This window comes from Halyomorpha halys, unplaced genomic scaffold (assembly GCF_000696795.3).
Source record: "Halyomorpha halys isolate HHAL.00 unplaced genomic scaffold, Hhal_1.1 Scaffold1240.1, whole genome shotgun sequence".
Lineage (NCBI taxonomy): Eukaryota > Metazoa > Arthropoda > Insecta > Hemiptera > Pentatomidae > Halyomorpha > Halyomorpha halys.
The window spans coordinates 374,887-388,027 of record NW_027108774.1 but is presented as its reverse complement, the minus strand read 5'-3'; the positions used below and the strand labels follow the sequence as shown (position 1 = coordinate 388,027).

The 13,141-nt window shown below is 30.7% G+C and overlaps 2 protein-coding genes across 4 annotated transcripts in view; both read left to right on the top strand.

Moving 5' to 3' along the window:
• LOC106688946 (UDP-glycosyltransferase UGT5) overlaps positions 1-11,417 on the top strand; it is a 28,041-nt gene extending 16,624 nt beyond the window's left edge. The window contains exons 1-7 of one of the 3 annotated variants that reach the window (XM_024360519.2): positions 718-791; positions 2,676-2,914; positions 3,129-3,535; positions 3,620-3,811; positions 5,770-5,992; positions 8,434-8,653; positions 10,964-11,417. In XM_024360519.2, coding sequence (XP_024216287.1) covers positions 2,683-2,914; positions 3,129-3,535; positions 3,620-3,811; positions 5,770-5,992; positions 8,434-8,653; positions 10,964-11,234 — 1,545 coding nt within the window. In that variant the 5' untranslated portion in view covers positions 718-791; positions 2,676-2,682 and the 3' untranslated portion in view covers positions 11,235-11,417. Of the gene's footprint in view, positions 1-717; positions 796-2,675; positions 2,915-3,128; positions 3,536-3,619; positions 3,812-5,769; positions 5,993-8,433; positions 8,654-10,963 lie in introns of those variants that run through there. The other 2 variants (XM_014433653.3, XM_067047105.1) reach the window with 2 other exon arrangements.
• Positions 11,418-12,345: 928 nt separating this feature from the next.
• Positions 12,346-13,141, top strand: part of LOC106688940 (UDP-glucosyltransferase 2) — a 13,140-nt gene continuing 12,344 nt past the window's right edge. Inside the window, exon 1 of the mRNA XM_014433644.2 lies at positions 12,346-12,405. Coding sequence (XP_014289130.1) covers positions 12,391-12,405 — 15 coding nt within the window. The 5' untranslated portion in view covers positions 12,346-12,390. The remainder of the gene's footprint in view (positions 12,406-13,141) is intronic.

Genomic DNA, 13,141 nt, shown 5'->3' with positions numbered 1-13,141 from the left:
GTTTAAAAAAAAATAAATAAAATAAAATAAAAAAATAAAATAAAAAACATAAAAATCGAAGAGGAGTTATAATTTATAAAGAAGGCGATGTGCTTTTAAAAATTCAAATACTCGTGTAATTTTAGCTTCCTCATCTGAGAGTTTCGGATAAATTTGGGGTCAGAGTTGGGAGAGCCTTAGACTGAAAGTTACTCTAAAGTTCATTGATATTTATTTATAAATAATTTTTTTTTAAATTGTGTCCTTGAGATTAAGATATAAATTGGATAATAGTTATCGCTAAGTAAACCACATTTTTATTTTTTTTTAATTTTCCAAAGAAAGGATTATAGGTAAAAATGAAAGTGATATTTTTTGGAAATGGGCTTTGTTGCTATCTATCAACATGGGCTTGAACCACATCAACCCCCCAGAATAGAGAAATTATTGCTTAATAATTGAATCATAACTAACTAATAATTATTGATAATTTCAAAATTTCTTCAGTAATGAAGCTATAAATTTGGTTAAAATATATGTAGATAGCAAGAAAAGCTTATCTTCGCAAATATGTTACTTGATTTATTTTACTCCCAACACGAAGATATGAACAATGAAGTATAAGATGGACATTAGCATTCATGAATAACAAAATAAGACATTACATTCAGGAAAAATATTTTTATCTTATTTCATACTTTATATGTAATGAATAATGAAGATAACAGTCGTTGATATGTTATCTTGTCTGCACGGTACCACAATAGTTAGTAAGATTAAAGAGCATCGGGGAGCTTACAGTGAGTTGCAGTGTAGGTAAGCTTTGTACAGTATGATTTATGATATCGAAAATAATAAGTTATCTCAATTTAATCTCAAAATAATTATCATATATTCATATAGCATAGTGAAAAGAAATGAATTTATTTAGGGATTATAAACAAACCATTTAGCATATCATATATATAAAACGATAATAATAATAATGGGAATTACTAAAATTCATGACTGACCCTTCATGGGTTCAGTACTTTGTATAAAAGTTAGAACAATCCTCAACCGCCAATAATTTTCCTAATTAATGGTATCCACTTTATGAGGTTGGAAGAACCCCCTGGAGAGCTCAATAACCCATAAGGTTGACTCAATGCTACACTAACAGAACAATTAATTATCTACCACAGTTGAAACCTGGCACTTGGTGTTAGTAGCATAGCACCTTACCACTGAGTTACCTCCGCGCTAGTAAAATGCGAGAAGAAGCTGTTGCCGGAGGCAGTCTTTCTTTCTTTACTCCTATTCAGTAAAGAAAACCATAAGCGAGTAAAGACATTTCCGAAGAGCCCTCCGGCACCCGCGGGGAGGGTCGATAGAGGGATATAGAAGAGAAGAAAAATAAAGCATGAGTGATATATGATTAGCACCATAACCATTCTATCAATCTTCCATAGCCTCCCAATCAAAATTAATTAACATAACCTAACCATAAGTGTTTGGTTTTTGCCACCCTTCATACCCTGTAGTTACAATATATTCAGTATTTAATTTTCAACGTTCTCTCTTGTGCAACCAACTTCTAGGTTGTAAACATATTCTCTTTCTGTTACTTTATGCATTATTTCTATTACAATTAATTTCAATACAGTCCACAAAGAATATCCAGAACCAGCCAATCAAAAGTGAAGTAACGCCTGGCCTTAGGGATGAAGGTGCAGTTCATAAAAAACTATTATTGTTAGTTTAACTTTTATTTTATAAAAATAATTAATACGAAAATTGTATACAAATAATTTTTACAAGGAATCGTACTTAATAAAATTTATATATAAGTAGATGGTCAGGGTTGCGGATAAAAAAAAAAGAACAATTAGTTTAAAATAGTTTTAAACTAATTGTACCTTTTTTTAAAAAATAAAATTTAGTTTGAAATAAGGAATTATGGAAAATATATAAATTAACCAAAGTAAATAACATATAATTTTATAATTCGCAAAATATATACAAAATAAAAATGAATATTCACGAAATAAGCTGACATTAAAATTTAAATTAATATGAAGCTAAATTAATTTTATATATGACACCGATGTATTCAACTAAAGCCGCCGAATTATTAAAAAAATAATTATAATAAAAATAATGTCTTAAACCTCCTGCAATTCAAGTAATAGACGTGAGTGTTTTGTTTTGTTTACATTTTAATTTGTTTAATGATAAACTGACCATGAAATATTATATCATTGAAACATCTTTACGCATTTCGACTATATCAAATCTTCTTCCTAATTTATTTATAATATTAAAGATAGATGAGCATTTACAGTAAACACACATAATTTATTGTAGGCTATTAAATTCTCATTTAAGTATTTAATTTAATTTTCGTTTTTATTTATATTTATTTGTAAAATGTACTAATTCACATGCTCACATTCACCCCTAATTTCAAAATTTTTTGAAATTTCAATTTAACTTTTTCTGAAAAAATACCATGTAAATTCGATTTTTTGAATATTTTATTGCTATCAGAGTCAATAAAAAAAAGGTCACCATTACTGACAGGCTCGAACGTTTCCAGCAGTTTTAATTGTACAGGAAAATTATGATCACTAATAATACTTTTATAAGTATCTAAACACACTTCGATTATAATTATTCAATAATTATATCAAGATTGGTAAATTAATTAATTTCAGGTTGAATATGAAAGGTGCAATCATTCTGTTATTATTCTCCATTGTGAGCTTCTGCCATGGATACAACATTTTAGTAATGATGCCTTTCCCAATGTACAGTCACACCAAATCTTACATGCCACTATTCGTCGAATTAGCAAAAAGAGGACATAATGTAACAATGGTCAGTCAGTTTCCATTAAAAGATCCCGTTCCAAATTTCAATGAGGTTATCATTCAAGACACTATGAAAAAAAGGGGTAAGTATAGATACATCTGTTATCGGAGTTACTTTAGTGAGTACTAATTTTTCAAGAAAATCTTAAAAAGAAACAGGGAGTAAGAAAATAGTGCAGAGAATAATACCCAAAAATATGATTTGTTATGATATTTAGTTTAGTAAAACTTGACTGACTATAATGCATATAACTTATCATGAAAGTGATTACATACTTTTTTATTCTTTTTTTACAGTGGACAATGAAAAATTTGACCCAAGAAAATTAGAATGGTTTCTGTGGAGACTTTTAGGTCCAAGGATGTTTTGTAAATTTATGCTCGATGGAATACTGGAAGCTAAAAGCTTACAAGCATTTTTGAATGATACGGATTCCAAATTCGATATGGTTGTTACTGAGACGTTCTTTTGCCAGGAACCATTTATAGCTCTAGGTCATAAATATGGTGCAGTTCAAGTTTCTGTCCAAACAATAAGCTTATTCATGGGCCTTGCTCGCGCTACCGGAAACCCTCAAAATCCAGCTTATATGCCCATGCCTGTTTTTCCGATGACGCATAACATGAATTTTTGGCAAAGGTCAAAAAACACCTTCGTAAATCTTCTGGATTATCTTATATCCCATACAGGATGGATGTATTTGGTAATTTTTTTACTACGATTAGTTTGTATTCACTATCACTTACTATCTTAAGTTATGTCAATAGTATATTTTTTTATATTTCAGGACTATTGGATGAGAAGTCGTTTTTCAGAATTTCCTGGATTCGAAAATTTGCCACCCATCGTGGATATGTTTAAGAATATTTCTCTTGTTCTTGTCGACAATCAGATGGCAATAACTTATCCTCGCCCATATCTTCCTAATGTTGTGGAGATTGGTGGATTAACTATTACAGGAGGAGATAAGCTTGATGATGTAATATTATTTTAGTCGAAATTTTAGCCATAATATCCATGTTTTAAAATATAGTCTTTACATTTTATTTGCAAATATGTATAATATAATAACAATGTATCCAGGTATATATTATCTAAGTGAGAAAATGAAAGGTTCCAGCCTTTGCTATTTTTATGACCATCTCAGGTTTCGTTTTAGAGATACCAAGCCCTTTTTTTAGTTAACTACGACCAGCTGAAGTCAATATTATAAGTAATCTCAGCCAAAACCACACCACGAAGTAGCAGAAGAACTAGATCCCATCCAACATGGTGCACTCACTCAAGCTTATTGATAATAAAAACAGCTCGTGAGTACCAAACGAGTCAAAAAGTTGCTTTTTTGAAATCTGTTTCATGCTTGAATGATAAGAAATGGATCAGTTAATTATTAAAACCGGAGGCTCCGTAGTCAATGTCAAGAAAATACGAACCACCAAACCATTTCAAAAGCCAGGTAGCTCTCCAAAAATATTAAAATTTCAGTACTGCCAATGATATTCACTATACATTTTTTCGATTACGACGATTAAATATAGTTTCGGAAAGTACTGTGAAATGCACCATTTTACCGCAAGGTATGAATTTTTTTTTATGTCCACACTCCTAGTCATTTCTTGTATTAGAGGAGGAGGTTAAAGAGTACTATCATGTTCTAATTATGGTGGGAAATCAAGTTTTCATTTTTTGAGACAAGAACAGAAATAAAAGTCGACTCCCCAGACCGGATTCGAACCTGCAGCCACGAGGTAGTAAAGTTGGCGTTCTAATTCCCTAGGCCACAAAAGGCTCACTGTCACACTTACCACAACCGACGACCGCACGAGTTGGGCTACGAAATCCTTTAATGTCCGACGAGTTCGCCTAAACTCTCCCTTAGAAGTATCAACTTTTTCAAACACCTGTACAACATTTTACCATAGAAAAAATTTCACAACAAGGATGATATTGAAAATTCTTTTTCATTTTCTTATGGGTCCGCATTGTTTCGTGCAATGTTATTGTAATAATACTTGTGGTAAATGTTTTGACTAAACATATAAATCATTAAGCTGAAGATGTGGTGAATTGTCAATAATTTTAAAAAGTATGAGGTATAATTAAAGCAAAAACCTACTCGTTGTCGTCGGGTTATTATTATTTCGAATGATTAATAATGTACACATTAAACGGGAGCATTTTAATTAGGAACATTAATGGTCACGATTTGTTAGGTTCCAACTGAGCTGCTGAGAAGTAAAATTCCTACAAGAGCATAATGATGGGTAATAGGAGAAAAAGAAAATTACCGCCCAAATCGAAAAATAGTTTGATTTGTCCAATACATAAAATAGGAAATGCATACCATAGTAATAGTTGGAAAGGCATTCCACTTCTTCCTCATTAAATTATCATTTAAAATTTGTAAGTTATCTCTATGCCATGTACAGAAAGCTGACTACAATATAAACTGTTCATAAGACATGTGATTCAGTAAACAGAGTTGAGGCATACAAAGTGACGTTACACAGGAATATCCCTTTAAATCTGTTTCATCTTGTAAGGATAACGATGTTTCATGAGGGTGCGTGTTAAAGTCTAGAGGGAATTTTCTACTTCAACCGGGATCAGACAGGTGATAGGCTTACCAGTTTGGTATTTATTTTTGAGAAGGAAATAGAAATTTAGATATTCAGAAAGCTGGACCATAATAAACAAGACAGTACAGGTTATTGGAAACGCGCATGATCTGGACCTTTTGAGAGAAACTTTTCGACATGCTGGAACTATTTGCATCCCGATTGGATCTCCATAAATGGAGAAAAGACAAATGCACTTTGTTTCTATGAATAGAGTTTATTCATTTGGTTTTATATACACTTTTTCCTAAATATTTTCAAGAAAGTATAACATTTATTTATTTATTATTCATTGTTCTAAATATTTAATTTTTTTTAGGAATGGGAAAAATATTTGAACGAATCTGTAGATGGAGTTATATACTTTAGCTGGGGATCTCATTACAAAACAGAAAATATGAGGCCTCATGAACTCACTGCTTTCATGTCAGCATTTGGAAAACTAAAACAGAGAGTACTTATGAAAGCAGATGAAGATTCCATTCCGGGTAAACCCGATAACGTAAGACTGGCCAAATGGGTACCACAGGCTAGTATACTAGGTAATTTACCTTTCTGATCATATAATGAAAGTATATGTTTTATTAGTAGTTACTGGCTCATTCTAGAAAAGTAATTTAGAAAAATATTAAAGACCATAGTCTAACAAACTCTGGAAGGCTGACCATACTACCTGAATCGAGAGTTTATTAACATTTAGGAACAGCCTACGATTGCTAAAGCCAACCACTTGCCAGGATTCTTTTATACTAAGTCCGCCATCCAGCCCAGCAACGTATAATAACTCTAGATAAAGGTTCCCTACCTTACAACCTTTCGACATCAAACTTTTGTAATTTTCCTAATACTGAGATCCTATAGAGGAAAAAAACATAGATTATATAATGAAAAATCTCTTTTCAACGGATACCCCTCTCAAAGTATAATTTGAAAGTGTCCCGACTCGGAAGTTTAGGAAGTTAGACCCTTTGGAACTGGACGCCCTACTAACGTACTAATACAAGAGCCGGGAAGAAAAAAAGGCAGTTATACTATAGGCAGGGGAAATAAAAAATGGTGGCTGTGTTAAAACGTTAAAAATAATTAAATTTTTATTAGGGGGTCTATATCTTTACAACTACCAACAACTATAGAAAATCATCAAAGAGCATAATTTAGATAGGCAGTTATCTCACCCCAAATTTTGATTAGTTTAATGAAAACTATGTATAATTACTATTCAAAATTGATGAGTCTGCCAAGTACAGGTAGAGGGAATAAAAAATGGCGGCTGTTTCAAAACCTTAAAAAAACATTAATTTTTCATTCGGATCTCTATATCTTAAAAACTACCAACAACACTAGAAAAGCTAAGAGCACATTATTTAAAGAAGAGTAAATTTTCTGAAATATTAGCCCTAAGAGAGCTATTTACGTCAAGACATAGGTTTTTAAAAAGCAAAATTTCTTAAAAATCTACTAATTAATTTAGTTTGAGAAATCTATATCTCAGGAACGTACAGATTCTATTAGCACTCAAATTAATGCTAGTTTAATAGACTATAAAGAAGTTTATGACCTTTATCTTCGTAGGAATAGTAGTTTTTTTATGATATTTGACAAAATAAACTCACAAAATGTTAATATCTAGTTGCTCGTATAAAATGTTGGATTTTTGAAAAAATATATCTCTAGATCCATAAGACACACATATGTCTCCCAACACTCAAAAAAAAGGAATTTACTAATTAGTAAAGGTAGTTAATTTACTATAAGTAGTTTATAACACTTATCTTCGTAGGGGTAGTTGTGTTTATGATATTCGCATATGAATATAAATTTGGCAAATAACAATTTGTCCGAACATCTACAAATCTATTTATTTTAGCAAATTTCATGAAAACTATTACTCCTACGAAGATAAACATAAACATCATAAACATTTTTATGAAATGTTGCTTTTTAAAAAGCTGTATCTCGAGAACTATTGAACGTAAATAGCTCAATTAGGGCTTATATTTTAGAAAATTTACTCTTCTTTAAATTATCCTCTCTTAGATTTTCTATAGTTGTTGGTAGTTGTAAAGATATAGACCACCTAATAAAAATTTAATTATTTTTAACGTTTTCACACAGCCGCAATTTTTTATTCCCCCTCCCTATACCTGACTCATCAATTTTGACTATTAATTATACCTAGTTTTCAATCAAGTAATCAAAAATTGGGGTGAAATAACTGCCTTTTTTCTCCCCTTGGGCTCTTGTACTATACGAGGGAAGCTAAAGTTTTCTCAGTGGAGGATTAATTTAGCCCTCTGAACGAACATTATTCCTTCTCATATTTGAACAGATAGTGTTGCGTCGAAGTTATGGGTGCGTTTGTTAAAATGACAAATGAAGGTGCAAAAGCTATTGGCTGTATGATTTGTATCAAGAGTCTAGCTGAGATGGACTGGACATTTCACAAGTATAGCTGTCGATAAGTCTCCTAAGTGAATTCTGATCTCTTTTTATTCAGAACACCCGAAATTGGATGGCGGTGGCACAAAGTCTCGTGATGGTTCGCTGTACGTTTCTTACTTTTACTACTACAATCACCTAACGAAGTAATACTTTCCTACAAATTGGTTTCTATAGTTCTATTCTATAGTCGAGAAATCTTCAGCAACAATAGTGAAATTCAGGTTTTTCTGGGTAACAACTTGGTTTTCAAGCAAAACCCTTTTGATTACATATTGGGTTAAGGACGTTAGGATTTTGGCCCGAAACCACATTTTTTTTTGTAATTAACTCCTTTTCCTTAATTTCCATATTTCCGTCAAAAACATTCTGTATTTCATGCAAAGCTAAGTAAGTATATCCTTTAATTTTATTTTTTTAAAATTTCATTTTAACTTTTTGTTTACCAATTTTTAGGTCATCCCGAAGATTGGGATTATACATTGTTTAGTGTTTTTTGTTTCATTTTAACATTATTCTTTATTTTTTTTTTTTTTTTTTTTAGGTCATCCCAATCTTCGTGCTTTTGTCAGTCATGGTGGACTCCATGGAGTTTTGGAAGGAACTTACCACGGCGTCCCGATTGTAGGAACTCCTCTTTTTGCTGACCAAAAGAGTAATATTAAATTTTGTGAAGAGGCTGGTTATTGCATAAACATAGATCTAGATACTGTAACTGAAGAAATTCTATTGGATGCTTTTAACAAGATACTGACAAATTCATCGTGAGTCGTAAAATTTTCTTATGTATAATTATAATGATATTCATAAACAAATCGTTATATTTATATGCATTCTTTTTATATGAAGGTGTAGTAAAATTCTTGTTATTAACATTAATGGCTATATCAATAGCTTCAACCTGACTTGAATTAGGTCTATGAATATTTGATACTGGAAAGTATAGAATATAGAAATATAATATAGTCCATCGTTAGTTAATAGGAGTTGTCCATTGGATTGTTCTGTTTTAAATCAAGCAGGCAAAAATTAAATTAAAATCTATGGTCTCATATATTTATTTTTTTTACTATTAACCATGTAAAGTTATACAATCGATAATTTATTAAATATAATAGTTAAGGCAAGGGAATCATTGGTACAATGCCAGATTAAAGAGGGGAACAAAATTCATTATTTTTTTCTAATTTATCAAGTTTATCTTAAGGGAACTGGAAAAACTTGAAGTTATCGAGAGATTTAAATTATCGAGTGTCAAATCATAATAATGATAGATATAAGTAAAATGTAATTATTGCTAAAAAGTTTTGACTATTGGCGTTGTGGAGAGGCTATGCTGTATTTAAGCTAGTAAGTACAATATGAATTGATCTCAAGTGATGCAACTAATAATTTAATTACCAACTAATAAAATGAAAGTAAAAAATAGCAATAACATAATAATTATAAAAAAATTAAATTAACTTAAATGAAAAATAATTAAAGGATTTTGAAGTGAATAATAAAGCTGATTAGTGAATCAATATAATAACTAGAATAAAACATTATACACAATAAGATAAAAAAAAGGATCCAATAATAGCTAAATAAATAATATTTATTACTAAGCACACATACATAGCTAATTCTAATTGTAATATAATAAATAAACTATGTTGAGTTAAGAAAAAATACGGGCAGACATGCTCATTTGGTGAATCGAAATCAGTTTTTGAGAATCATAGAAGTAAGAATGTACCCAGTTAAATATTTATTTTATTTTTTTTTTGGTTGATCTATTTACTAGCTCTTGATAGATTGAACAGATATGGTACCATATAGTTTAAGGTACGTTTACTAAATTTATTGTTATATGGTGATTCGATTAATCACAAGTAACTGAAATATGTAATTTGATGAAACTGAAAAGATTAAATTGCAATCAAATGTTGAAGCATTATAAGGTTTGTATATAGGTATATATCATCTTAAATTTGGACGAAAACGGAAATGTAACCGGAATATGATGTCGAGTACTGTTATAGTGCAGTGCATTTTTTAAAGTACACTGAATCCTATTTATAATGAATAGGTTTAACTTTTTTATTAAGTCTCTAGTATTTATTTATTGAGTCTCTTTAATATGGTTACCCATTAAAAGTTTCCGCTTTTTATTTTTTGTCTGTATACTTACGTCAAAATTACGCTTATTTAGAGAAGATATTTTTTAATCAGCTATCGAGCATTTTTTGTCTTTTACTATCTCCTTAGTGTTGTTAGGCGTGAAGTATCCTTAGTCCATTTCTTGTCTGTCTAGACTTATTCTCCTGAGCCAATGAGCGACTGCGTTACATCCCAAGCTCGTCTACATAGACATCATTGGTAAGCTTTTGCCAACCAACAGGGCACTTTCTTATTGGTCTTTCTTCCATCAAGTGGGCCTTCTGTTCATCTCCCATCCTATAGACATGGCCATGTCATTTCATGAGTTGGTGTTCTTCGAGGCCTTCATTAACAAATTTCACTTCTAATGTGGTTCAGATCATGTTATTTCTTACACCGCCCTTCATTTCCGTGGCAGTTTTCTTAAGAATTATTCAGCTTTCTGAACTATTGAACTGAATGGGGTGAAGAAATTAGGTCTTTTGAGTCCAAATACACGTATGTGAAATTTGTCATTCCCCTAGTTTTTGGAATAAAAAGCTTTTACTGACAGGTCTATTTGGCACTGACTAGTGGAGTTCTTGTTAGAAACATTTCGGACTTGTTGAGTCTTCGCAGGATAGTCTTGTTTTTCAAGGCTTATACAGTTTATACATTTATGCAGTACCTTTGGCGATTTAGACAAAATTGGCTGTGTAATCTCATGCGTTATACTGCAAAATATCTGATGGCACTTCTAGCTAATTTCTTAATTTTTTTTTCTATTGGATATTTTGTTAGCAAACTTAAAAACTTCACTTAAAGTTAATTTATCTGTATAAAAGTTACATTTTTGTATGTATTTGTCACTATTTTCTCAGAATTTCAGGAATTTACTTTTAATTATCCCCATTATGTCGTAAAATGGTACTAAATTACATATCTTTTTACAGTTATAAAGAAATTGCTGTTACCAGGAGTAAAATCATGCGAGACAAACCCTTGAGTATCATGGACAATGCTGTATACTGGATGGAATACGTACTGCGGCACAGAGGAGCTCCTCACCTGAGGTCTGCGGCAGTGGAACTGTCGTGGTATCAATACCTTCTTCTTGATGTGATAGTGGTTTGGGGGGCTGTGTTTGTTATGACGATAGTATTGTTAAGGAAGATTATTAGGTCAATATGTAATGCAAGGAGATCAAAAAGTAAAAAAGACTGATGAAAACTATAGCATGAAGCCTTTAGTCATGAAAAAAACAAGTAATTATGCCGCATTTCAGAAATGTATATACGCTATTATTTAATCTCCTATAAAATTAAATATGTATATTGATATTTTGTACATTAAAGTGTAATAAAATATATTATATGTATTATTTATAATAAAAATTATATTTTTTAATTAGTCTGCAATTTAAATCTTAAAAAGAAATTAAAAACAACTTGTACCACTATATCCTACATGGGTTTTGTTAGGCAATCCTGTCATAAGACTAACAGTGATCCATAAAGGTAATCTTGCTCAACGCCAGGTTTTCGCACATTTAAAGGGTACCCACTTTTTAGAGGCTGAGTATGTCCCAAGAGGTTCTCCTGACATCTAGGTCAATCAACGACTAACTTAACAGAATATTTAATTATATCCTGGAAGTTTTAAGGAATGAATTATTAAATATCTCCAGATATTTCCTCCTGCGAAAGATGCATAATGAATTATAGATCTTGAGAGTATATCTTTATTATGAGAACTTTGATTCAATGTGCTGGAGGATTAGAGAGGAATATTTCATACAACTTTTTTTGTATTTTAAACGTTTTAATACATTTTTCATTGATTTATTATAAGGTATTTGGCGTTTTTTAATTTTGCTTTAACAAATGCCATTTTCTCGAATTAAGCTCCTATACTTCTAAATTGATGACAGGATTGACTTACGAAGGCTAAATTCTATACTAATCAGATACCATTGATTATTTATAATTTTTAAAAATTGTCAATTCGTAATACAAGCGTTCATATAAAAGTTTGTTGAGAAACATGCAGATACGAGCAAGAACAATTCGTATTGGAAGAGAGAACACCTTATCTTCGCAAAAACGTTTCTAGATCACGTTTACCTACAACCCAACGATATTGAAAATAAAATGAACATTAGTATCTTGTAATTAGGAATAATGATGTCCATCTGGCTTCATTACTATTAATAAAAAATATTTTTATCTTATTTCATAATTTATATTTAATGAATAATGAAGATAACAGTCACTGATACGTTATCTCATCTGAATGGTAACACAATTGTTAGTATGATTAAGCAGGATTGGTGAGGCTTACAGTCTGTTACAGAGCAGGTAAGCTGAGTGCAGTGTGATTTATGACTCTGAAAGCAGTTAGTTATCCCAGTTTAATCTCTAGATAATTATTATTTATTCCAAACATCATAATTATTAATAGTGAATTTATCCAGGAATGATTAACATCCCACGTAAATATAAAAATGTATACAGTGACAGCTTCATTATAAAAAAAAAAGTTTGCAAACTAAAAGTATAAATTAAAGATCTCAAAACAAGAAAAATATTTCCTATAAAGGAATATCTGTTAAATCTCTTTTTAGGAGATATTCACAGCTATAGTTTTCATTCTTATGACTTATTTATGTTATTGTGAATAAATTTATGTGGGTTGCAACTACTTTCTTAATGAAATGTAAACATTAATATTTAATTATTTAGCATTAGCATTAACCCTTCAATACCCATACAAATTAAATATTAATATTAGTATAATAATAATATTAGTAATTTTTTTTAATAATACCGTAATACACATCTTAACTGAATGCCAAGCATACGACTCCCTCAAATCTTTGTGTGAATTAGCAGCAGAGCTCCATTCAATTTTGCAGGATAACAAGCAGACTGTAAAAAAACTTTTTGAATTTCTGTATCACTCAAAAATGTACCATAAAATTTTACCAGAAGCTCCTATTTTTCAATTTGGAAATTAAGGCAATAAGGACTAATAAAAATCTTGGATATTAAGGAAACAATATCCAATAAAAAAAGAAAGAAATTAAGGCAATAATGACCCCAAAGTGGTTGATGCCTTAAAATAAAATATAT